The 23968-nt window shown below is 46.2% G+C and overlaps 2 protein-coding genes across 15 annotated transcripts in view; one reads left to right on the forward strand and one right to left on the reverse strand.

Annotated features, from left to right (window-relative positions):
* Positions 1-11471, forward strand: part of Map7d3 (MAP7 domain containing 3) — a 55750-nt gene extending 44279 nt beyond the window's left edge. For 5 of the 7 annotated variants that reach the window (XM_042269095.2, XM_042269094.2, XM_076561867.1 and 2 more), the window contains 10 exons: positions 443-570; positions 814-986; positions 2479-2605; positions 4099-4240; positions 5099-5206; positions 6134-6187; positions 7760-7859; positions 8419-8605; positions 10080-10459; positions 11262-11471. In XM_042269095.2, the coding sequence (XP_042125029.1) occupies positions 443-570; positions 814-986; positions 2479-2605; positions 4099-4240; positions 5099-5206; positions 6134-6187; positions 7760-7859; positions 8419-8605; positions 10080-10459; positions 11262-11269 (1407 nt within the window). In that variant the 3' untranslated portion in view covers positions 11270-11471. The remainder of the gene's footprint in view (positions 1-442; positions 571-813; positions 987-2478; positions 2606-4098; positions 4241-5098; positions 5207-6133; positions 6188-7759; positions 7860-8418; positions 8606-10079; positions 10460-11261) is intronic. The other 2 variants (XM_076561868.1, XM_015985600.3) reach the window with 1 other exon arrangement.
* Positions 11472-17709: 6238 nt separating this feature from the next.
* The window catches only part of Fhl1 (four and a half LIM domains 1), a 61867-nt gene continuing 55608 nt past the window's right edge, over positions 17710-23968 (reverse strand). For 4 of the 8 annotated variants that reach the window (XM_015985586.3, XM_076561870.1, XM_006991979.4 and 1 more), the window contains 6 exons: positions 23001-23182; positions 21838-22012; positions 21103-21272; positions 20485-20671; positions 19687-19886; positions 17710-19234 (listed from right to left, as the gene is read on the reverse strand). In XM_015985586.3, the coding sequence (XP_015841072.1) occupies positions 19151-19234; positions 19687-19886; positions 20485-20671; positions 21103-21272; positions 21838-22012; positions 23001-23156 (972 nt within the window). In that variant the 5' untranslated portion in view covers positions 23157-23182 and the 3' untranslated portion in view covers positions 17710-19150. The remainder of the gene's footprint in view (positions 19235-19686; positions 19887-20484; positions 20672-21102; positions 21273-21837; positions 22013-23000; positions 23183-23968) is intronic. The other 4 variants (XM_076561873.1, XM_076561872.1, XM_006991977.4 and 1 more) reach the window with 2 other exon arrangements.

Here is a 23968-nt window from a genome sequence, read left to right on the forward strand (position 1 = left end):
GAGTGTGGAAGCACTCCTTGAGATGTTGATGGAAGTTTCACCTCAGGCAAGTGGAGAAATGCCTCCCATGACATGAGAACACCTCCCATGACATGAAAACACCTCCCAAGGCTCAAAGGAGAGACTCCAGAGATTTGTAAAGCAGTTAATGTGAAATACTTGGAGGAAAAAGGTTTTTCAGGAGTGTTCTGGACCATCCAGTGAGGTCTAGAAATGGAATTAGATTTTGAAGTAGAAGATTTTAAAAATTTATTTCTGTGATATACTCACATTGTGTAACTTCATAGCCTAAAAAAAAACATATCTAATTTTCATGAATTAAAAGAAAATTGGAGGTTTCAGGGACTATGACTATTTTATTCAGAATATTTTCTTATGAAAAGAAAGGTATAGTATAATAATTGCTATTAACTTTTTTATCTTATTGAATTGGTATGTTCAGAACCTAGAAGTGGGCAAAAGAAGCATAAACCTTACCACCAAGAAACAGCTACCATCCCATATACCATGTTACAGATGGCCATCATCCCCCACACTTGGGTGGCGCCCACCTTCTCCCATGAAGGCTGTGTAAGTAACCTATTTGCAGTTATTTCTGAAAGGCATTTTACTGGAACAAATGTCATATCAGTGTTTCCTAAATGAAATAATATAGAATGCAAGGTAAACAATTGCAAATGGGAAAAGTGAAGTAGCTTTAGTTCTCCATTACAAAAATTTCCAGTTTATAATTATCTTACAGTATCAATGCGTTGCATTGCTTATAATTATATACTAAAAAGTAATCAGCAAACATTTGTTACTTTTTCTCAGCAGGCAGAATCAAAAGATCCGACCTCCATCTCCTCTACCAGTCTCAAGACTATCAGCGAAGACTTCTCTATTGTATAAAGTAACCCCAGTTCAGAATATCCTGTATGTGCCAAATGCATTAAGTATGATAACAAAGAAAAAAGAAATTGTCCAAAAGCGTATGATCAACACAGGTAAATTCTTTCCCTAAGAAATTAATTTTAGCAACACAGAAAATCTTGAAGTACTTGAGAATCATCACAATTTTATTCTGTATGTAACAGGACTTCGGGGAGTGGTCTTTCTTTTAGATAAAGAGAATTAACCAAACACTGGTCCAGTGGAATACTTCTGCTTACTCACCCCTCTGCTTGGAAATTTCATTTTTAGAACCATTGTTAGAAGCATAAGTTGGATGAGAGGGTTGGTCTATGATCCTTGTGGGCCATTCCAGCTTGGATATTAGCTTTTCTTCACGAGTTTAGCTACATGTGGTTAAATAAGTTTTCATCAGATACAGGCCAGTTTCCATATACATACATGGTATGTGGCATGTCCTGATTTGTGTTGTATGCATGTTCACACTGTTACTTTCCTGTAACATGCATTTTTACACATGTCAATGCTACTTGGTCTCAAATGTACTGGGAATTCAGCTTTTATAAGAAATTCCAGCTGGGCGGTGGTGGCGCACGCCTTTAATCCCAGCACTCGGGAGGCAGAGCCAGGAGGATCTCTGTGAGTTCGAGGCTAGCCTGGGCTACCAAGTGAGTTCCAGGAAAGGCGCAAAGCTACACAAGAGAAACCCTGTCTTGGAAAAAAAAAAAAAAGAAATTCCAATTAATTCTCTGTATCAAATGATCTTTTTATTATGAGTTAATCATTCTTAGTGTCTAGAAATTTTCATTTCTACATAATTTATCTAAAACAATAGTTATATAAACTTAATATTATAATATGCCTCCATGTTGAGACAGGCATGGTGGTGCATGCCTTTAATTCCAGCACTTGGGAGGCAGAAGCAGAACTCTGTGAGTTCAAGGCTGGCCTGGTCTACAGAGTGAGTTCCAGGACAGTAAATAGTGAGAGTGTGTGTGTGTGTGTGTGTGTGTGTGTGTACAGAGAGAGAGAGAGAGAGAGAGAGAGAGAGAGAGAGAGAGAGACAGAGACAGACAGAGACAGACAGAGACAGACAGATAGATAGATACATGTAAAATATATCTTATTTTAATGATAGTCTTGGCTTCTTTTGTTACTTATAGTTACCACTGTATGATAACCACTTGTATATAGAGTTGTCAAAGTTCAGGTAGACAGCAATAAAAATGATACACAAATTCCACACATATACCAGATATTATTTGATTGGTTGAGTATTTGAGATTTTTACTCTTCATTTGGATCAGGCATAGAGTCCTTGATTTACCTCTCTAAATAGGTAGGCTGAAGTAGAAACAGATCATTGCATTTTGAGTATTTGAATATGCACTTGTTTGAAAGAGACAACATGCTAATTCTTTTGCTAGGGAGGAGTTGGCGTTTTGAACAATTCCCCTAATTAGCATGTGATTAATTTTGGTCTGTGCTCATTTTTTTTAATGTTTGGGGGAGTCTCATTTATTTCTTCGCGGGGTTGAGAAGAAATAGGTTCCCTAACCAACTGTTTCACATGTTTCTTTAAACTAGAATCTGGCAATAGAAGTATGCCAAGCAGTGAAGCGGCCATGAAAGTTTCCGTAGAGACGCACCATGCTGCTTTTGAACAAACAGGCAACAAGGAGAGTGAGGGAGTCCAGAAAGAGACGAAGCAAAGGTGATCACTGAATCGTCCTTTCTAGCCTTGAACTTGGTGGGAGTCCACACTTGGAAGTTTTGCCCTCAAATTCTAGGTTTCAAAATAGCAATTAACTTTTTCTCTGGTGAGAAGTCAATCATTGCTTTGTAGTCAAGTAAAGAAAGGAAGAAAAGCCGGGCGGCAGTGGCGCACGCCTTTAATCCCAGCACTCGGGAGGCAGAACCAGACAGATCTCTGTGAGTTCGAGGCCAGCCTGGTCTACAGAGCGAGATCCAGGACAGTTGCACAACACTGTGGTAATAGTGCCAGGGCTGTTACACAGAGAAACCCTGTTTTAACCCTCCCCATGGAAAAAAAAAAGAAGGAAGAAAGTAGAAAACATGGGGCTGGAAAGATGGCTCAGTGGTTAAGAGCATTGACAGCTCTTCCAAAGGTCCTGAGTTCAATTCCCAGCAACCACATGGTGGCTCACAGCCACCTATAATGGAATCTGATGTCCTCTTCTGGCACGCAGGTGTACATGCAGATAGAACACCATATACATAAAAAAATAAGTATTAATAAAAAAAGAAAGTAGAAAACACTTGGAAAGGTGTTAGAACTGGCTGAGCAGAGTGGTAACATCTCCCCACATCCTTTTCAGTCTCCATACATTCAGCACCATTAAGGTATGCTAGGCCAGTGTAGAAAGAAACCAAGATCATTTCCGGGATTCCATCTCAGCGGCAGCACCCAGACGACAGCATGATGTTTCTGTCTGCCTTCACTGGAAAGGCAGAGGGACGTGGAATGGGGGCAGACAGACACAGAGAGATAATGAGATTCGTCTCCATGTCACCAGAGTCCCATTTAGCCAATGAATTAGTCCTAGAAGGTTGTCCCTGACAACACATTTCAAGTCGAGCTATGTTGACTTGAACTTGAAATGTTCTCGTAATTTCATCTTGAGACCCATTTTGTGTTGTATCTTGTAAACCCCTGTCCACTGAGGACAAGGAATACTATAGTACTGACTTTATTTCCAAGTAGTGTTTAAAGTACAGTTGCTTGGAAAAAAGAGGAAGGAGATACTTTGAACAGCAAGAGATTTATAACTTGGAAATTACTGTTCCTTGTCTTCTGCAAGCAGAGCTAATTAGCATTTGAAAGCACTAAAGACTGGCACACCATTAGACCCTCCTCCAGATTGCATATCATCATCCCTAGGTGAGCTTGGGTGCGTTCACATTTAAATAAGACCAACATAATTAAAGCTCGACCATTCCTCTCTTGCATATGTGCACATATGTAAAGTAGTCATTATTAGAAATCCTTTTGTACGCCCGAAGGCCTCATTTAAAAGGGTGACATATAACTCTTGGATAGTAAGAAGCCTAGAAAATATAGTAAATCTTCCATAGATGTATTGTATTACTATACTCAAGCAATTTCACCATAAATGCTTCCATACTCCTGCAAACTGTATATGCTAGCTTCTAAGAAAAATACTAAAGTTATTTAAATACCCTCAGTGCTGCTAAAAAATCACAAGGTATGGCAGAGAGAGCGGAGGAAGTCCCAGCAGAACTCTCACCTCGCAAAGATGAGCAGCAAGCAAAAGATCTGGCATTGAGACATTTCGAGCCACCGGAAGAGCAGAAAGGACAGCTCCAGGTTTGTAGCCTCGCCACTGCTGCTGTACCAGCGACCCTGCTTAGAAAGTGCAGTTGTGATGCCGAGTAGCCAGCTGGGCCACTGCACTGCAGACAGCATTCTCGGGGCGGGGGTGGAGGGGGGCGGGGGGGGGGCGGGGGGGCTGCACTGCAGACAGCATTCTGGGGGGGGGGGGGGCTGCTGCACTGCAGACAGCATTCTCGGGGGGACTGCACTTTTACTTTGCAGTCTCCAAAACCCACGTGGCCATAGCCCAATCTGTATTCCCAGTTTCAGGATGTCATTCGTCAGAACTGGTTACATGTAATCTCCTTAAATGATTGTGTCTACTTGTATTCCTTGGCAGGGAACCTTTACAAATTTTTCCATAGCTTTTTAAGGAATGTAAGAAAGTTGACTCCTTGCTGTGCTAATAACTCAAAAACACGTGCTTTTAAAGCAGTGGTTCTCAACCTGTGAGTCATGACCTATTTGGGAGTCGAAGGATCCTTTCACGGGGGTTGCCTAAGACCATCAGAAAACACATTTACATTACAATTCACAACTAGCAAAACGAAGTAGCAATGGAAATAATTTTATGGTTGGAGGTCGCCACAACACGAGGAACTACAGTAAAGGACCCCAGCATTAGGAAGGCTGAGAACCACTGGTGTAAGGAAGGAGGCACATGTTCAGAAGTGTAACCTTGATGTCTGAAGCATTTCAGACATTAGCCTCAATCTGTGCTTTTTAACAAGGCTTTGAAAATGGGTAATAAATGGCTACCAGGCTTGCAACTATTTAATTTTTTTCAGCTAAAAACTTCCTTGTCATCCAGATATTTTGAAATTAATGATATTTTGGCACAAATTTTCCTAGAAAGGGAACAACACCACGATGAAATCTCAAGACCTTGCTGAAATAAGAAGGAAGGAACAGGAAAAGATTATGCTACAAAATTTGCAAGAAAGATTAGAAAGGAAAAAGGTAATTCTCTGTTGCATGTGCTTTGTGTTAAAGCTGGGTGCAAGTTAGCAACATATTTTTCCGAAAATCCTCAATCAGGTGTGTGTTAGTTGCCAGCTGTCTGCCCACTGTGGTTGCCCATCCAAAGGTGCTGACTTCTATATAGGAAGCTACCCTCTTACTGGTGGTATTTGTACCCCATGGATGGCATTATAGCAAAGTCTCAATATATCCAACCTGTAGGACCAGCGTTCCCTTTAGCAGAATGACTCCAGGCTGACAGAGGTTAGTGGAAGTTTAGAGTTTCTTCTAGACTGGGCAGGAGATGGCACTACATACGGGGGTGGGGGTGGAGGTGGAGGGGGGGGAGTGGAGGCCTGTTAGAAAGGCTGGTGTTTGTAAGGTAGGGCCTCATTTTATGTAACTCCATGTGGTTCATGTAGAAGTCCCTGCCGAGGCCGGGCTACTGCCAGGTCTCTGTCACTCTGAGGCAGCCAGCAAACCACAGCTCCCCTCACCTTATGCAGTGGGTAGAATTCTTAGCCCTCCCTAGAGAACATCGTCCTCCATCTTCGGTTGGTTTAGGGACAAGATCTCTTAGAACCATAACATCATTGAAGTGCATTGTTAATGTTTGCCTCGCCCGCCGTGGACTAAGAGTTCTAATTGCTTTGCAATCATATGTTTAGTCTGTGTGAAAATGGGAACACGGAATTGCCATTTGGGTGTTGGTGTTGTGTAGAAGAACAATTGCCGCCATTCACAGCATTTTATGGCTGCAATCGGGACAAAAGAGGAACCCAGCTGCTGCCCCAAGACTTTTGTTAAGTCTGTGGCTTGGGGACAATTACAGGCATTGCTTGCTATAAAATGGGGTAATCACCTGCTTCAGGGCCACTATTTTTTAAAATCTCTTTTACATTTTCATTTTTATTTCCCTTTGAATAGAGGGTTGAAGAAATAATGAAGCGGACAAGGAAGACTGATGTGAATGCCTCAAAGGTAGTCTCCACTCCTACCAGAGTGTGTATGAGTTCCTCTTGCTTCCTGCTCTTGGCATCTCTTCATTTTTACCAGTCTGGTGGTAATGAAGTATGGTGTCCCATTTGGGTTTTCCTGTTTTCAAGTTCCTTGAAGGTTCTAGGTCCCTACTTTTGTAGCTCTCTCCTCTCCCAGTCTGTGCCTTGTCTTATTGTCGTTTTCTGCTGGAGAGAAGCTGCTGATGTCTATGTTGAATTTATCAACATCTTCTGGTAACGGAAGCACTTTTTATGCACTTACTGAACACTCGGGCGTCACTTTGGTGACATGCTTCTCCCATCACGTGCCTGTGTTGTCACCTGCCTTTCCTTACTGACTTACGGGAGTTTTTACCTGCTCTAAGTAGGAGTCCTTTGGAGGTGTGTGTTCCTATCTGTTAATATCTTTCGGTGAACCCGAATTCTTCATTTCAGCAAATGAACTTAGACCTTCCCCCTTTCTAGTGACTGCTTTTTGCATCTGTTTTCTATTTGCTTCTCCTAACATGTCTTCTGAATATAGCGCATGCGCTCAAGGCTTGTGTTTTCTCTACATTTGAGCCAGTTACATTCATTTACAAACTGCTCTTTTTACTAGTCATAGTTATCCCCACCATCAAGGAGCAGCACAGTGTCTGATAGAAATGTCATTTCTGACGTCATTTGAGTCACCGCCTCAAAGCTCATTCAACTCATTGGCCCAAGACCTTTTACATCAGCAGCTGTTCCCGAGTTCATCTTGCTCTTTGCTGACTCTTCCCACTCTGGCTTCACTAGCATTCTGAACAGAGGATTGCTTCGAGCCAGGGTTGTAAAACCCTGACAGTCACTGCCTGAGGAAAACTCTTATCTGCCTTTATGCCCCATAAGAATTCAAGCCTGGGGACCTTGCCTTAGCCAGAGCATTGTTATCGCATGGGTATATAACTGGGAACCTCAGAGACTTGGGGGACTAGATTGGAGAAGTGGATGGAGAACTAGAAGGACAAGATGGGAGATGAGGAAGAGCCTGACAGGGAAGAACTAGGTGGGTAAGAACGAGATGAGAAAGACCAAGATGGGGCAGAACTGAGTTGAAGGAATCAAGATAGCACTTAGAGGGAAGAGCAGAAAGATGTAGAGAGGAGTCAGGCAAGAAAGGAGCTAGACATGCGAGCAGAATAGAAGCTGTGGAGAGAACTGACTCAGAAGAATAAAGTGTATGGAATAGTTTCGTGTGTATAGATTTATTAGTGAACCCCTCAGATTAGTCTGCCACTGGTAGCGTCTCTTCTGGAACTCTGGGTGAAGGCTGTCGGTCTGGATCCCAATAGCTTTCGGTAGAGGATGAATGTGAATTGAAGGCTGTTGGGTCTGCCTGCACTCTTGTTCAAGGAAACAGTTTATCCTCGAGTGTCGCCTTAGCTGAATGACAGAATTAAGGCCAGCTGCCCATCATGAGACCAGTTAGACTGATTTTTTTTTACCCTTTATTCAAAATGCCAAAAATTAGCCATCGGTCTAGTCTTCTTACTTCTTTGAAATTCTAAAACATGACTTTCTCTGCTAACCATAGGCTTCAGAAATATCTGGTAATTGCCTATCCGAAGAGGATGAAGCTGATGATGAAGGCGAAACAGAAAGTGATGAGGACTCCCTTGAGATGTTTCCGCCAGGTTTGCTTGGTCCTCATGGTTAGACACTGAAGCAAACAGTGGTACTACCAAATGATGATGGGGTTTAAGCAGTCTCGTGAAAACGCAGTCCCAACACAGTGACTAGAGCCTCAGGGTCTGCTTTTCAGTCAGGAGAGCTGAAGGCAGTAAGGACATTTAAAGAAAAACCAGACTCAAAGGCAGATCGAGGGCAAGGGTAGGGAATCAAGGAATCATTCTGACCTTTGACCCATCAGCCTTTACTAGCAAAGAGATTCCTTAAAGAAACATTCCCCATCACCACCAGTGAATGAAGAGTCAGGCAAATTAGTGCACATGCTGGACAGGCCCTCAACTGGCCTGTCACATGGAGGCTGCTCAGGCTTGACTGGGCCCCAGAGCCTTGGCTGCCCGGCCCTTCTTGCCTTAGGCAGGGACAGACAGACAGACGGACACACACACACACACACACACACACACGGACACACACGGACACATCCTAGCACAGCAGGATCGGAGCTTTGATTTCTCTTGTCTTGGTTGTTGAAGTTCCAGCTTTAATTCTCTTCTCCCCCTCCAGGAATGAAAACATTAACCAAACACAAAAAGTATCACAAAAATGCCAAAAGAAGGCCCCCAAAGCTAGTGTTTTTGCAAGCGGGATCGGGTAAGGTTGATACAGAGAAGAAAATACATTTTAATGGGAACACGAAAGCTGCCAAACAAAACGACCCAAAGGACTCCACGACTCAAGCAAGGGGCATCAAGTGAGTCACTGAGCACCATCTTTATCCAGATAGATGTGGGGAAGGATGGATGACATTCTTAGAATCCTGAGCAATGTTTATTACTGCTTGAAGACTTGGTTTGCCTCTACCAAACCTCACGTCAAGCACCCTACTTAATGCAAACAAGACAGTGCCCACAGCAGTCTTGCTGGGTCAGGATCATCACCCTCATCTTTTTTTGGTTTCTCAGGGCAGGGTTTCTCTGTATAGCCTGTCGTGGAGCTCGCTCTGTAGCCCAGGCTGGCCTCCAACTCACAGAGATCCGCCTGCCTCTGCCTCGCAAGTGGTGGGGTGCACCACCACTGTCTGGCACCCCCATCTTCTACAGACAAGCAAACTGAGGGACATACAGGCTTTAGGCTTTATTTGCCAAATTCAAACCCAGATTCATGTGACAGCAAATTACTTGTGTTTGCATGGTGAACGAATGTGCTTTCATTTATTGAGTGGATACTCAATATTCAAAGATGTGAAAATACTATCTCTTTTCATTTTCACTGTTACTTAGAGATTGATAGTCATATTCTCATTTCACATCTGGGTAAAGAGGCTCAGAGGTTAAGTCGGGGTGGGGGGAGGGATTGTTTGTTGAAAAGGAACACTGAGGCCCACTGGAGTGGTTGCCAAGGGGCTAAGTTCTGCTTCTGGTTGGAAAGGGGCACCGCATTCAACTCCTGCACCAGTTCTCGAGTTGCTTCTTACCATCAGTGTCCTTAACTGACTCTAAGAGGGGCAGCGGGGATCTGCAGAGATGCCTCAGTAGGGAAGAGCACTTGTTGCTCAAGCATGAGAACTCGAGTTCAAATCCCAGCATCACACAAAAAAAGCCAGGTATGGCCACATGCCTACCTATAACCCCAGTGATGGGATTGGGGGCTAGAGACAGGAGGATCTCTAGAGCTTGTGCAGGCTGCCATTTTAGCTCCAGGTTCAGGTAGAAAGTGGTAGAGCAGAGCATCAAGTATTCTCCTCTGGCAGCCTCAGCGCTCATGTGTATGCACTCTCTCTGTCTCTCTCTCTCTCTCTGTCTCTGTCTCTCTCTAGTGCGCACGCGTATGCTCTCTGTCTCTCTGTCTCTGTCTCTCTCTAGTGTGCATGCATATGCTCTCTCTGTCTCTGTCTGTGTCTGTCTGTCTGTCTGTCTCTCTCTCTCTCTCTCTCTCTCTCACACACACACACACACACACACACACACACACACACACAGAGTTCCTGGGTTTGGGCATGCTCAGCTGCTCATGTGCCCTGGTATTTTCAGGGTACCTTAGCACTGTCTAAGATACAATTTGAATGCCAGTGTGTTCTGTGACCTACATGGTCCCTTCCAGTCTTTTCATTTTAGGATGTGGAAAGTGTGTTTATTATATCCAAGGCACTTCTCGGAGGTTAAATGATAAAGCTTCTTTCATGGTTTTGGAATAGCCAGGATTCTAACTACAATACTTCATTCCAGGATGCCTACCAAAAAACCACCTACCCGAACAGTAAAAACCAGAAAAACAAGAGAAGCCAATCCTACCATCCGATCTGCTCTAAGCGTCACCACCAATCAGGAGTGGGTTTGTGACAAAATTATAGACTTTAGTCACATGACCGAATCACCTGTCACAAAGACCACTGCTGGTAGCAGCAGACACAATTCGAAGGATTCTATGACAGCTCACCAAGCTCCTCAGGCACCTTGGGACAGTAAGAAGAGAGCCAAATCTGTTTCTGCTCCTTTGACGAAGGTTTTTTCGCAACTTAACCTAGCTGGAGGAACAACTGATCTCGAAAATCCCTTTTCCTATGGCTGCTCCAGGATGGCATTTGGAGGAGAGGAAGAAGACAGTGGTGAGTCTGCAGGAATGATCTAGAAGAATCTTCCATTAAGTTATATTTGAGAGAATAGATAGCGATAATAATTTCTGCACCCTGAATCTCCTGTCACATATAAAATATAAGTTTTCAAAACCTGGCTTCCGCCAGGTGGTGGTGGCGCACGCCTTTAATCCCAGCACTCGGGAGGCAGAGCCAGGCGGATCTCTGTGAGATCGAGGCCAGCCTGGTCTACAAAGCGAGTTCCAGGACAGGCTCCAAAGCTATACAGAGAAACCCTGTCTCGAAAAACCAAGAAAAAAAAAGTTATCAGGGCTGAGAAGATAGTTGGGGGAAACCTTTAGGACTTGAGTTTGATCTGCAGCACCCATGTAAAAAGACAGGTGTAATCTCAGCACTGGGGAGGCAGACAGGAGGAGCCTTGAGGTTTGCTGGCCAGCCAATGTAAGCTGAGTCAGTTCCAGATTCAGTGAGACCCTGTATTTATTAAAAAAAAAAAAGCCAAAGAACCAATAGAAGACACTGGACAGCTAAACCTGGCCTCCACACTGGGACATAAGCATGCATATGGGCATGTATGGGCATGTACGCACACACACACACACACACACACACACACACACCCCAAAAACAGCTCTCCTTGCCAAAAGCAGTATGGGCTCTTCCGGTGTTGATGGACATTTAGAGAAGAGCAGCAGGGGGTCAGAATGTTCAGAGGGCTTGGTCAGGGAGTCAGCCCAAAGGGAGACTGGGGTGAGTTACCTTGACAACATAAGCACCTACTCTACTTTCTTTTCTTCTCTCCCCTGATATCTAGATATATAAAAACCCCATGGAGCCTAGGGGATTGATCATCTTCCACTCTGCATTAAATCTCCCAAGGCCAAGACTCAAAATTGTCTTCTCCATACTTGAAACTGGCAAAAGAACTTACCATCAAAAACCAGGAAAACAAAAAATCCCACGCAATGGTCACCTTGTTCTCTAGTAAGAGTTTAAGTAAAGAGATTTGTTTTCCTTGTCAAAACTCTCTATTGTCTCTTTCTTGGACTTTCTATCAATGGATGTATGTCAAGGGATTCCTCAAGGATGTTTTCTTTAAATGATCAATTTCAGTCCCTCAAACAATCCTATTAAAGGAGTGTCTCTATTCCAGGATCTCTTTGAAACCCTAACAGAGTTGATTCTGGTTAATGGTGACGCTAGAAACACAGTCTGCTCTCGTAGAGCATACCAGACTGTGTGAGGAACCCGAAGTGTTCACTACAGTTCTGCCCCAGTGTTCCTAAGAGATAGCAAAGGTTGCAGAGGAACACACCATTATCGTCTATACATAGGTACATTTTTTTTTCCAGAGCTGAGGACCGAACCCAGGGCCTTGCTCTTGCTAGGCAAGTGCTCTACCACTGAGCTAAATCCCCAACCCCTCATACATACACTTTTTAAACTTAGCTCTCATCCCTGTCCAGTGCTGATACCTCCAAATGCCAGAACCAGAAAATCTAAGTTTGGAATCAACAGTATCTTTCATGCTCTCATCAGTGTTTCATCTTGAAGTACCTAGCAGGATTTATGCACAAAATGAGCTCTATTTTGTTGGGACAGTACTTGGCTGTTGTCTCGCAGACTACGATTACTTCCTTTAAATAGTGTGTACTTAGAGCCTTTTCTGACTTGCTCCCCAGGCCTGTCCTTCAGTACACACTCAGGCTTGGGACACAGAAACCAAGCATGCTTGCCTTTTGTGGACGCCTGCCACAAGTGAAGACAAGAGCAGTGCTGTTCTTCAGTTCTGGTGCCAGGCACACGGACATACACATGTGTGCATTCGCACATGTGCACACAGGTGATGTGAGTCCACAAAAGTAGCAAGCACATTCCTTGTCCTAACACCAACAAGCTTCAGTGTTGAGCCACGAATGGTTTAAAATAGGCCAGTGTTCTTTGGCCACCAATCTTGGATTCCCAAAAGGAGGTGATTTTATGTTCTGATTCTTGGTCCTTTGCTACCTTTGTTATGTATTAGGGCAGGAGGCCTTAGCTTTAAAATCTATTTTTAGATACTACTTCTTACATGTAGACAGCAAAAGGCAATCATCCTAAAAGATGGGCTTCTGATGTTTTTCTCTACAAATGTGCTGAAATACTTTCTGTAAGTATGTGCCATATGAAATAAACGTCTCAGATAAAACAAGCCTTGTTTTCGTTATAATAAAAATGCACTGGTGGTGATGTAAAGGTGATACCAAGTGTCAAGCAAGCTATGAATGCAGGCCACTGGCAAATCTAACAAATAATAATCAGATCTATGCGTTTAGTTGGTGATTTAGCAGAGTTCCAGGTTTGAAACAGAAAAAAAAAATGTATCTTCAAACTCTGGTCTTTTTGTTTGTTTTGGGCTTTTGAGACAGGGTGTCTCTGTGTGTAGATGCGGCTGTCTTGGAACTTTCTCTATAGACCAGACTGGCCTCGAACTCACAGACATCACCTGCCTCTGCCTCCAAGTGCTGGGATTAAAGGCGAGTGTCATCACAGTCCAGCAGAACCAGTCTTTATTCTTTCCCACCTGAGCAGTTATAGCTGAGGTCCATTGTTAAAGTGGGCTTTTTGTTTTGTTTTTTCCTTTTCACTACAGTAAATAATCTAATAATCATGTATTAATTACATTCTGCTATTGTTTATTTATTTACTTATTTGTTAGTTAGTTAGTGAGTCTGGATCTTGCTGTGTTTGCCCAGTCTGGTCATGAACTTGTGAATTCAAGCTGCCTTCTGACTCAGCCTCCCACATAGCTGCAGGTATGAGCCATTTCACCGTTAGAAATCACCATTTTAACACAAGTATGTAGGCACAAGGTTGTGTGACCATCCCCACTGTCTGGTTTTAAAACATTCTCTCGAAAGAAACCCATTCCCTCCACCCCTGGCCCTTTTAACCCTTAGATTTGGTATTTCTGTCTGATGAAAACATTTTTTGCACATGTTATGGGGGACATATATATGTTCATGTGTGTACACATGTGAGTGTGGGGTACGCACACATATATGTATATGCACGTGGAGCCAGAGATCAGTCTCATGTCATGCCTCAGGAGCCCTTCACTTGATTTTTTGAGACAGGCTCTCTCACTGAGACCTGAGGCTTACTGATTAGGCTAGTCTTGTCTCCACCTCCCTGGCACCGAAGTTACCAGTATGAGTACCACATCCCAAGGTTTTATGTGGGAGCTTTGGATCAAATTCAGGTCTTATGCTTAAGAGGCAAATACTTGACCAACTGAGCCATCTCCCCAACTTGTAACTTTTCCCCCTTTATTTTCTTTATAAATGTGAGGCAGTGTGGATGCTCTTAATGTACACATTTCTTCATGGCATTACTGTAACGTGCCTGACATGTCCTGACATGCCTGCACCATCATCATCATCATCATCATCATCATCATCATCATCATCATCATTGTGAGTGTGGGAACATGCAGGCTACAGTGTGTTTGTGGAGGTCAGTGAACAACTTTTGGGAGTCAGTTCTCTCCCACCATCCACCTTTACATGTGTTCCAAGGATCAAACTCAGATTATCAGGTTTGCATAGCAAAAGTCTACCCAATGAACCATCTTAACTGGCCCAAGGTTCTCATTTTTTTTTTTTTGATTTTTCAAACAGGGTTTCTCTATGTGGCCCTGGTGGTCCTACAACTTGCTGTGTAGACCAGGCTGGCCTTGAACTCGCAGAGATTCACCTGGCTTTGCCTCCCAAGTGCTGGGATTAAAAGTGTGCACCACCACTGCCCGGCTCCAAGGTTCTAGTATTAAAATACGGTTCGTGCAGGCCTTGTAGCACAGCACAATGCTTGTAATCCTAGCACTCTGGGCAACTCAAGCTGGAAGATGGAAATTCCCACTGAACAAATCCATCAGTTAATTCAACCTGTTAGTCATGCTTTACCTCACTTAAATTTGCTTTTAATACAGCTTGGCCCTTATTTATCCCTAGTCTCTGTGATCTGATGTTTATAAGACTGTGGCAACCATTTCTTGCTTCATATTCTAGAGCTTTTTTTTTTTTTACATATTTTGTGTGGTCGGTGGTGGGTGTCTCATAGCATGCATGCAGACGCGAGTCAGAAGATAAATTGCAGTTCTTTCACCATGTGGGGGCTGGGAATCAAAGTCAGGCCATCTGGCTTGGTGACAAATACCTTTACCCACCTGAGCTATGTCTTGCCAACATTCTCTATGTATATTTGAATCAGCACAATCTAGACATATCTCATTCCTGTCAGCACCAGGTCCTATCAATCCACCTGTTGGAACCACTGTGTTTTGTTCACAGCTCCAAGGTGACAAGACTTTGTAGGACCACTCTCCATGTGTCAGCTTCTTCACATTGTCCTTCCTGTTATTATGTCTTGTCCCCTAAGGGACACGGATTCTTCAGTGCAGCGCACTTCCTATGCCCGTTACCATGACCACAACATGTAGAATGACGCTTTGAACAGGCCAGTGCCCAGACTCCCCAGAAGCACAGCATGGGTACTGCAAGGAATCCTACAGAGGACTCCAAGGACTGGAACCCCAGCTGAGGAGGCTGCCAGTTTGCTATGTGTGACCACATGGTGCCTCCCCTCTGGGCCTTCCTTATCAGGCAAAGGGACCCTCGCTGCAATCCCTGGGCATTTTCATTCCTAAATGCCACACTCTGGCTAGAGCTAGGGTGTTGAGACATAGGAGTAGCTAGTGCCAAAGGTCCCCAATTAGTCAAAGCAGTAGCCAGGTCTCCGTTCCCAGCAGTCCTGTTTCCCCATAGGTCCTAGCCACTCTTCCCAACTTCCCCAGCGGCACTGAGGCCATTGAAGTCTGCTATCCATTACAAAGTGCCAGATTCTAGGGAGGCAAAACTGGGCAGTCCTCACTGCATCTCTGGGAGGTGCGTGTGGGTATTTCTACCTAAAACAACATGGCAATACGTAGACCCTGATATTTATTTCAATCACCCGCCTAGAAAGTGGTGGCACTAGTGTCCAAATCCGAGTCTGTCTGACTTGGATCAAGCCTCCACATGCTTCGTGAGTGGCATAGTGTGATCTGTAGGGTAGGTCAAAGACACCAAAGCAGTATCTCTGATGCTGCAGACAGAATCCTTGCTAACACCGACTGCATATTTACGTGATACCTGTCACCCCAATGAGCTCTCCTATGATCCTATCATATGCATATGACTTTGAAACGAGCCATTCTATCTCATTTTAAGTGTGAAATAAGCTTAGTGAATCGTTACTTGCCCAGGATTTGAACCCAGGCAACCTGGCTTCAGTCATCACCCTGTTTGCAACAGGTTGCTACGTTCTTACCCTGATGATGCCTCTGCTGACAGTGTAGTAATTAGGTATGTAACCCCATTTTTCTTGAGCCCTGTCATGCAATAAATAGGTGTCTTCTAAGGTAGTGGGTATCCTGATGGATTTCCTTATTGATATGTCCATTTCTGTGACAGTGCAGTCGTAACTGACATACTAGTAGTATGCCCAGAATGGCCTCTCTCCGATGAGCTGTGTAACTTTTGGGCAAGCTTAATCTCTCTGAACTTGTGCTTTTCTCACCTGGAAAATGGGCCCAGCACTGGTTGAGATTAGACCCAGTGTGAAGGACGTGTTTGGTTCTAAAGATCAGTGCTGAGGGCAAACAGCTGCACAGACATGCCTGGCAGGCCTGTTTCTTGGGTAAGGAAGGCAGGGCGTTTTTTTTGGGGGGGGGCAGGGGGATGGAAGTGACTATTGCAGGCTGGAGCAAGTGGCAGAGGTGGTTCTGGGCATTTGAGGCCATGTGGCTTTTCTTCAGCACAAGTCAGGACACCAGCTAACGTTTTCCAGCGCAGTAGCAGCACAGGACGGGTGGCAGAGCTGAGGCTATGAAAGAATGGCTGAAGTGATAGCAGGAGTCGGTGAAGACTGGAGGGACATGAAACTGAGAAGAGGCCGAGCGGCCACCGGCCTGGAGGCCACACACCTCATGCTGGGGAGGGGGGTCTGGAACTCTGGGAAGGGACGGAGTGCTGGGCAGAACGGCGGGCGGCGAGGCTGAGAGCAAGAAAAGCAGAGCTCACAGAGGTGGAGGACGCTGGCTTGGTGCAGAGGCCGGGCCTCGGGAACCCAGAGAGGCTCTTTCAGTGGTTATGGGGGGCTTCCACAGGGAACCTCTCCAAAAAGAGACACACCCAGGGGGGCGGTCCACACTCTTCATGATCATTAAGAGGTCTGGGTTCAGTCTGCAGCCCAATGGACAAAAAAGGCTTGAGGTGGATTCTGACAGGTCTCAAGCCTTCTCAGACGGCAGATGCTTCATTGAAGAAGAGAAACCATTCTGATCCCAGGATTTCTCAAGAGTCTGACACCCACAAAAGAGGACACATTTTTAGTTTGCTAGAGTGGGGCTTGGGAAAGCCTAACACTGCCACCCCTCCAAGCGACCTTTAGCTGAAATGTAGCTTATCAAAGTTACCCCAAGGCCTTTAGAGCACCCTATGGGAGGAAGGACTGCGCACAGAAAGGGAGCACACCAGTCACCCATTGCCACTGCCACTGGGCCCCCTTAAAATCACCCCCAGGTAGGGGAAGGGTGGATGGGTAAGAGTATGAGCTTCAGGCATTCCAACTACACAGATGCACACTGTACCCAGCCAGCCTCCCAACAGGAGACTTATGGCCAAGCACAGGGAGGATGCCAGCAGAAGGGCAGGTGATGACGATACAACGATACAACAGCCGCGGATCCCAGGCTCTACAGGAACAAAGGGGAAGGAAGGGAGGAAGGGAGGGAGGAAGGGAGAAACCCCGATTCCTTCTCCAGTGGCCTCATCTAGGATGCTCCCCGCCTGTGCTATCCTGTCCAAGTAAGAACCACCAGTTCTTGCCTTTTGTGGAATGTGGAAATCTGGGCAACACTTTGAGACTTTTCTTTTTTTAAACTGGACCAGAGTAGTACAACAGGTTTGTGTATAGCATTGAACTGAGTATGTGTATATATATATATATATTTGGTTTTTTGAGACAGGGTTTCTCTGTGTAGCTTTGCGCCTTTCCTGGAACTCGCTCTGTAGCCCAGGCTGGCCTCGAACTCACAGAGATCCGCCTGCCTCTGCCTCTGCCTCCTGAGTGCTGGGATTAAAGGCGTGCGCCAGCACCGCCTGGCCTGAACTGAGTATATCTTGATGTCAGGAACAAGGTCCCCGAGTTTCCGGGGTGGCAGAATGAAAAGGACAGGAGACGTGTTCTTTCTAGCTGCTTTATTTTTGTAAGGATACACTGAAACTTTCGATGGAAACAGCTAATGACAAAATGTGGACATGAGGTGTCGGCATCTACAACCACTGCTACAGTAATATATGAATCTGTATTTTCATTACATGTTTACTTTGATATTGTCTCTTTATATATGTAATATCATAATGGAGAATACAGTTAAGTAGGTATCCTGCATTTCAGAGAGGCAGGAGGTGGGAAACCACCCCCAACAGCCCCCGAGACCCACTAAACTCTTGAGGGAAAGTTCTAAGAATCACAAGATAAAGGACTTTGCAGTCTCGAACACAGACAAAGGGCAGACAACTCTGTTACAAGGGATTCAACTTGTCCCGATTTTGAAATGTTCTATCTTGTTGACGACAGCCCTGTGCCTGCTCAGCTGGCCCTCTAGAGTTTTTGTCTCTTCTATAGGATGAATCTCAAAACTGCAGGAACGTCTGAGGAGGCTCAAATATTGTCATGCAAGTTTCCAAACCCATAAACTATTTTTACTATTAAAACAAAACAATTTTTTTAAAAAATTAAAAAGAAGAGGAGGGTTAGTTTTGTTACACTTCCGGAAGTAGTCACTGTGACGGTGTCGTTCTGAGACAGGCTTGTTTCTCAGATCTTCTTAGACTTTCCAAATCACCTGTGTGTTCCATGCTTTAAAGGAGGAACACTCAGAGAACACGCCACGTGGGGGAGTCAAACGTTAGTTAGTATGGGGGAAAGTCAGTTAAGAATTACAGCTAAGTTCAAAATGTTAATTTTCTGGAAATTCGTGTTAGTCATGTGAAAGCACAAAAGAACAGAAGGGAGGTCAGAGTTTTGATGAAGTTCAGCCATGCATTCTGGCAAGTTCTTTACTGCTCCCAGAATAAGGAGGGCAGCGAGTTGGAGCAGCCGCTCAACTCTTGCTCATCAGTCATGTGACCGCACAGTGGGTCCCAGATGAGCCCTGAAAGGCCTCTCCGTGGGAGCCTTATCACCTATGCTTCTTGCTTACATCATCAAGTGGCTACATGGTTAGCACTTTTCTGCTCTATGAGAAACATGCAGAAGAGTCAATCTAAGTTTTTTTTTTTTTGTTTTTTGTTTTTTGTTTCTGTTTTTCCACTGCAGCAACAGAGAAATTATTTTTGCTGCCAGGTTGCTCTTTGCTAATTCCTAATATGATCACTGTGTGCCCTTGGTTGATTAATACTGTAAAATGGGAGACAAGACAGAAGGAGCAACTTTAAAGAGGTGAAACCCCACTCCTCCCCTACGGATGGTACAGAGGGAGGGAGGGAGGGAGCAAAGGACACAAAGCATGGTTCAAATACCATTTTACAGGACAGGAGCCCCTGTCAAGTTACAGCTTTTTGGCACAGTCAGGGCAATACACCTGCTCATTATGAAACACAAAGCGCTTGTTGGCCAGATTCACGGAGCATTTTTTGCAGTGGAAGCAGTAGTCGTGCCAGGATTGTCCTTCATAGGCCACCACACTGGAGCCTTTACCAAACCCTGTGGGAAAACACAAGAAAACAGAGAGAGCGCTGCATGAAGACTGATGAGGAAGCCAGGAGTCAGAGACAAAATGACAACTTGCCCGGTCATAGAGCCGACAGGCACACAGTCAGTGTCTGCCCGGCTCTCTGCTCCCCTCTACTCCACCGACCGACCGACCGACCGACCGACCGACCGCGCACTGTCTCCCACCGCGCACTGTCCCCCGCGCCGCCACTGTCCCCCGCGCCGCCGCAACCCTTCTATGGCTGCCAAGGACCTGAAAAGATGCCAGAGCTCAGCCAACGGCTTCCCTGATTTCAAGAACCCCGGGTCCCATGCCACCACCACTAGAGCTCTGTGACGCGCACCGACCTCCCAGCATAACCAGTGTCTTTTAAAGTCAGGGCCATGGCATCAAAGTGGCCACCAGGAGGCAAACTTGGGCTGTTGGTGGGGTGTGCACTTACCGGGCCTCGAGGAGCTGCTAAGCTTCGATTTTTTCTATAAAGAACCACCACCCACGAGGGACAAGTCCTCTCTCCACCCGGATGCCTGCCCCGGAGGTTGGCGCTGGGAAACAGGGTGAGAGGCAAGCGTTTCCCGTGGCACACTGGGGGCTTCCTAGCTTTAGAGACTGGGTGGCTCACTCTTGACACAGTCCTTTTCCCTGAGGATGGCAAAAGTCTTCTCAAATGTACATTTCAAGGCTCCCCGGGGAGATGGGAAAATTGGAGGCAAGGGAAAGGGCTCAGGGCACGTGGATCGCGGCCGCAAGATGAGGAATGAAGTGATTAGCTTTGCTTCTGATCACAAAAAGATTCAAAATAAATAAAAATGACCCTGCTAGCAGGCCCCTCTGCACTAGCCTTCCACTATGGGGTGGTATAATGCCAGGTTTTAGCTTTCCAGCCTCCCTAGCCCTCCCCATTCCCTCCTTCCCCTCCCTCCCTCTCCCACCACCAGCCCCTCCCACCCTTGTCCTCCCCCCCCCCCATTTCACCCCTGTGCAGTGCCTTGCTCTCAGGCTTGTAAACTGGCATGGTTAGTTGGTCAACAGTAGTCAGGAAGTGTTCTGCATTGCAAGGTTAACCTGGCCTGGGAGATAATCCAAACTACTTGGGGAGGGGGCCTTGGGGCCACAATGGTAGGGGCAGAAGGGCATTGTCTGGGGGCCTTTGTGGATGAAACCGACGCCAGGAAATGAGAGATGGTTACCATGCACAAAACCTAGCCTGGCAGACTTAGCAAGGACTCTTTTAGCCTACCAGTGATGGGGTTCTTGCATCCAGCACACTTCTTGGCCACAAAGCTCTTGTAGCAATCCACGCAGTAATACTGGTCCTCCACAGCGGTGAAACGCTGCCCAGCCAGCTTCTTAGAGCAGGTAACACACACAAAGCACTCGGCATGCCAGGGCTGATCCTGGTAAGTGATTCCTCCAGATGTGATGGCCTAGACCAGGGAGTGTAGCACCGGGATTCAGATTCAACAACCAGGCACTGTGCTGGGTGCTTTGGTCTACAGTATCTCATTTCACCACCATTACAGCCATGGGAGGCAGGTGCTATTATTATCCCCAATTTACAGATGAAGACACCAAGGCCTAGAGATGGTGCGCCTCTTCAGAAGCCAATGAAGCAGAAGAGGCAGGCCTCCAGAGTCAGGGCTGCCCGGCTCAGAATGGAGGGGCACATACACTGACAGCCAGAAACAGCTGTGGCCATGCTTTCTAACCCCAGGCTCCTCGTCTGTAAAATGGGCACAATAATTCCTACGTCACAGGGCTATCGTGAGGATGGAATGAGATAGTGTGCGTGTGCAAGAGCTCTGCAAACTGTCAAACACTAGGCAACAACACTCAACGCAGAATTACCACAACATACCTTGTTGCATTTCACGCAATGCTTGGCGAACTTGGTCTCATGGCAAGTCACACAGTAGAAGTCCTCCCCTTTAGGGAAGAAGCTTCCGGTCCCAATGACTTGCTTGCAGTTGCTGCAGGTGAAGCAGTCTTTATGCCAGATGGTGCCCTTGTACTCCACGTTCTGGTCTCCTGCAAAGGGAAGCAATCCGATAGCCCCACTGACAGGCTCTGCAGGGGGCTGCATCCACTCAGCTCCCCAGCCCACCCCCAGAGGCGAGGGGATGCAGGCCCTGCAGTCAGTGGCCTCCCTCAACCTATCCCTGTGTGTTACTTGCAATCATGCCAACCCAGGCTTCTGTTACAGGTGGGGGTCCTGGCAGTGCTATTTAGGAGGAGGTTCCTGAGCGCCCACTCCCCCACCACCACCCCTGCAATGACTTGAGAGTTCCACTAGGGGGACTACCTAACCCAAAAATGCCTGAGGAAGAAGCATGCATCGATCACTTACTACACCCAAAGGAGAAAGCGCTACATACTTTTCACTTCATTCTCTTGGCACAGACTGCTCTCGCCAGTGTTCTTTAGTCTCCGAGTGTGTGCGTGTGTGCGAGCATATATATGTACGCATATATACGTGTATGTATATGTGTACATACATATGCTAAAATCTCAAAGCAGCTCACAGCAATGTTAGCCCCACCATGACAAGCAAGCACACATCATGTCTGCCCTCAGGGTGGGAAGGGGCCAGTACCTGCCACAATGGCCTTGAAGCACCCTTTGCACCTGGGGGAGTCCTCCCGAGTGGCACACTTGTTGCACAGGATCTTGCCATCCTTGGACACAAAGGTCTCGCTGGCCAAGGGGTGAAGGCACTTGGCACAACGGAAGCAGGTGTCGTGCCAGTAGCGATTCTTATAGTGCACCTCCTGGACATCAAGCAGAGCAGGGTGGCCACTGTGAGGGGCACTGGGGCCAGTGGCAGGAGCCTTACCATCCGATACCAGGTTCTCCGGGGCCAGGTAACTACTCACTCAGATGTCAGCCCCTTCCATGTGGGGATGCCCTGGGGTGAGTGCGTTTAGGAGTAACAGGAAGAATACTGTAGTGGAGACGAAAGCCTCAGAGTTCCCAAAGGACATAAGAGTAGAGGTAGGAGAGCCCTCATCACACATCTGAAATCCACCACGCTCCAAAATCTGAAGCTTTCTGAGGGTTAATAGATCCCACAGAAGAAAAGCACATCTGCTCTCATGTGCTGGGTCATAGGCACAACACATAGTTTATCCTGTGTCCCTGGGGAAAACAAGACCCTTCCAGTACCTTTAGCGACAGCACATAAATGTCACTCCACACACAATTACTTTAAAAAAGTAGCAACAATAAAAGAAAAGGAGGCCAGAGGTCATGAGTTTCAGAGAGAGAGTGCGGGGGCTGGAGAATGCCCAAAGGGGTTGGAGGGAGGAAAGGGAAAGGAGAAAATGGTACAATTATAGTTAATTAAAAAATAAAAACACTGCACAAAATCACCTTCAGGCTATATACACAGAGGATAAACAGAATGTGAATCAATTTTGTCTTTAGACTTGGGTATCGTTCTCAAGATCTTTCATTAACTATGTGGAAGAATTATAAAATAAGAAAATCCAAACTCAACCACTTTTGTTGCCAAGCACTTCAGATAAAAGCCTGTATAACGCAAGAGCTGGTAAAGGCCTCAGTGGGCCGTCTAGTCCAAGGCCCGTATTACTCCTTTTTTAAGCTAGGGGTATCAGAAGTACCCTGGGAAGCAGAGAGCCTGTCTCAAGTACTTAAGGCTGCTGTGATGAAACCTCAAAATGGCGGCGTTGCGGACAAGGCTGCAAGAAAACACATGAAGGCCAGCCTGCCCCGCTCCCCTTCAGGAGCCAAAGTTACCTTGGCATCAGCACTTATGGGCTTGCGGCATTCCACGCAGGTGTTGGCGCAGAACTTGTCAAAGCACTTCAGGCAGCAATGGTGGCCATCCTTCTGCACGTACTTCTTCCCCTGCAAGGGGTCCCTGCAGTAGTGACAGTCGAACTTCTCAGACATGGTGCCCACCTTATAGCTGGAGGGACCTGTGGAGGCAAGCAAGCAAGCAGAAGAAATGAGCAAGGGGGAACTACAAGGGCGCTCTGCCACAGAAGGCCCTGGAGGGCCCCGACTCCTCGGGCCCCAGCTTCCCCTTAAGCCTGGCTAGTTACCGAGTGCCACGGCAACCGATACTTCACTATGGCTCCCAGGAAGAAAATACCTCTGATTTGAACTCTGAGTGCCCCACATCAAGGGCCAGCGACTCCCTGGGGTCATGTCAGCAATCACTATGCTGACTCACAGAGGACACAAAGGAGGACAAGTAGACCAGTGCTTGTGCTAATCTCACCACACGGGGATTCTGGGAGATTCATCCATTGCTGAACAGTGACCAGGAATGGAGAGGGGAACGGAAAGGTGAGGTGGGACGGGAAAAGGGGGAGACTACTGGGAAGGCAGGTGTATCTGTGCCCACAGCACTGGTCCGCGTGCCGCCCTATGGGCTGGCACAGACAATTCAAAAGGAGCCGGCGCCGGCACAGCAGGCTTGGGACCACTGTGCCTGGGCCAGAAGCCTCCCTGCTAGCTTCTACCTCATACCACGTCACCTGTGCATGGAAGGGGGCGCGGGTATTGCCTGGTGGTCCCACTCCCTCCCATCTGTACAGTTCTATTAATGAGAACAGACATTTAACAGCCGAGTCCTTACCACCAGGCACATCTGCGGCCCTCACAAACTTGTTTCAAATGTTAAAGTGGACTTGAAACACAGCAGAAGCTGTTTCAGTCCTCAAAGAGATCCCAAAAAGTGTTGTCCCGGATACTTTGAT

This window comes from Peromyscus maniculatus, chromosome X (assembly GCF_049852395.1).
Source record: "Peromyscus maniculatus bairdii isolate BWxNUB_F1_BW_parent chromosome X, HU_Pman_BW_mat_3.1, whole genome shotgun sequence".
In the NCBI taxonomy this organism is placed as follows: Eukaryota; Metazoa; Chordata; class Mammalia; order Rodentia; family Cricetidae; genus Peromyscus; species Peromyscus maniculatus.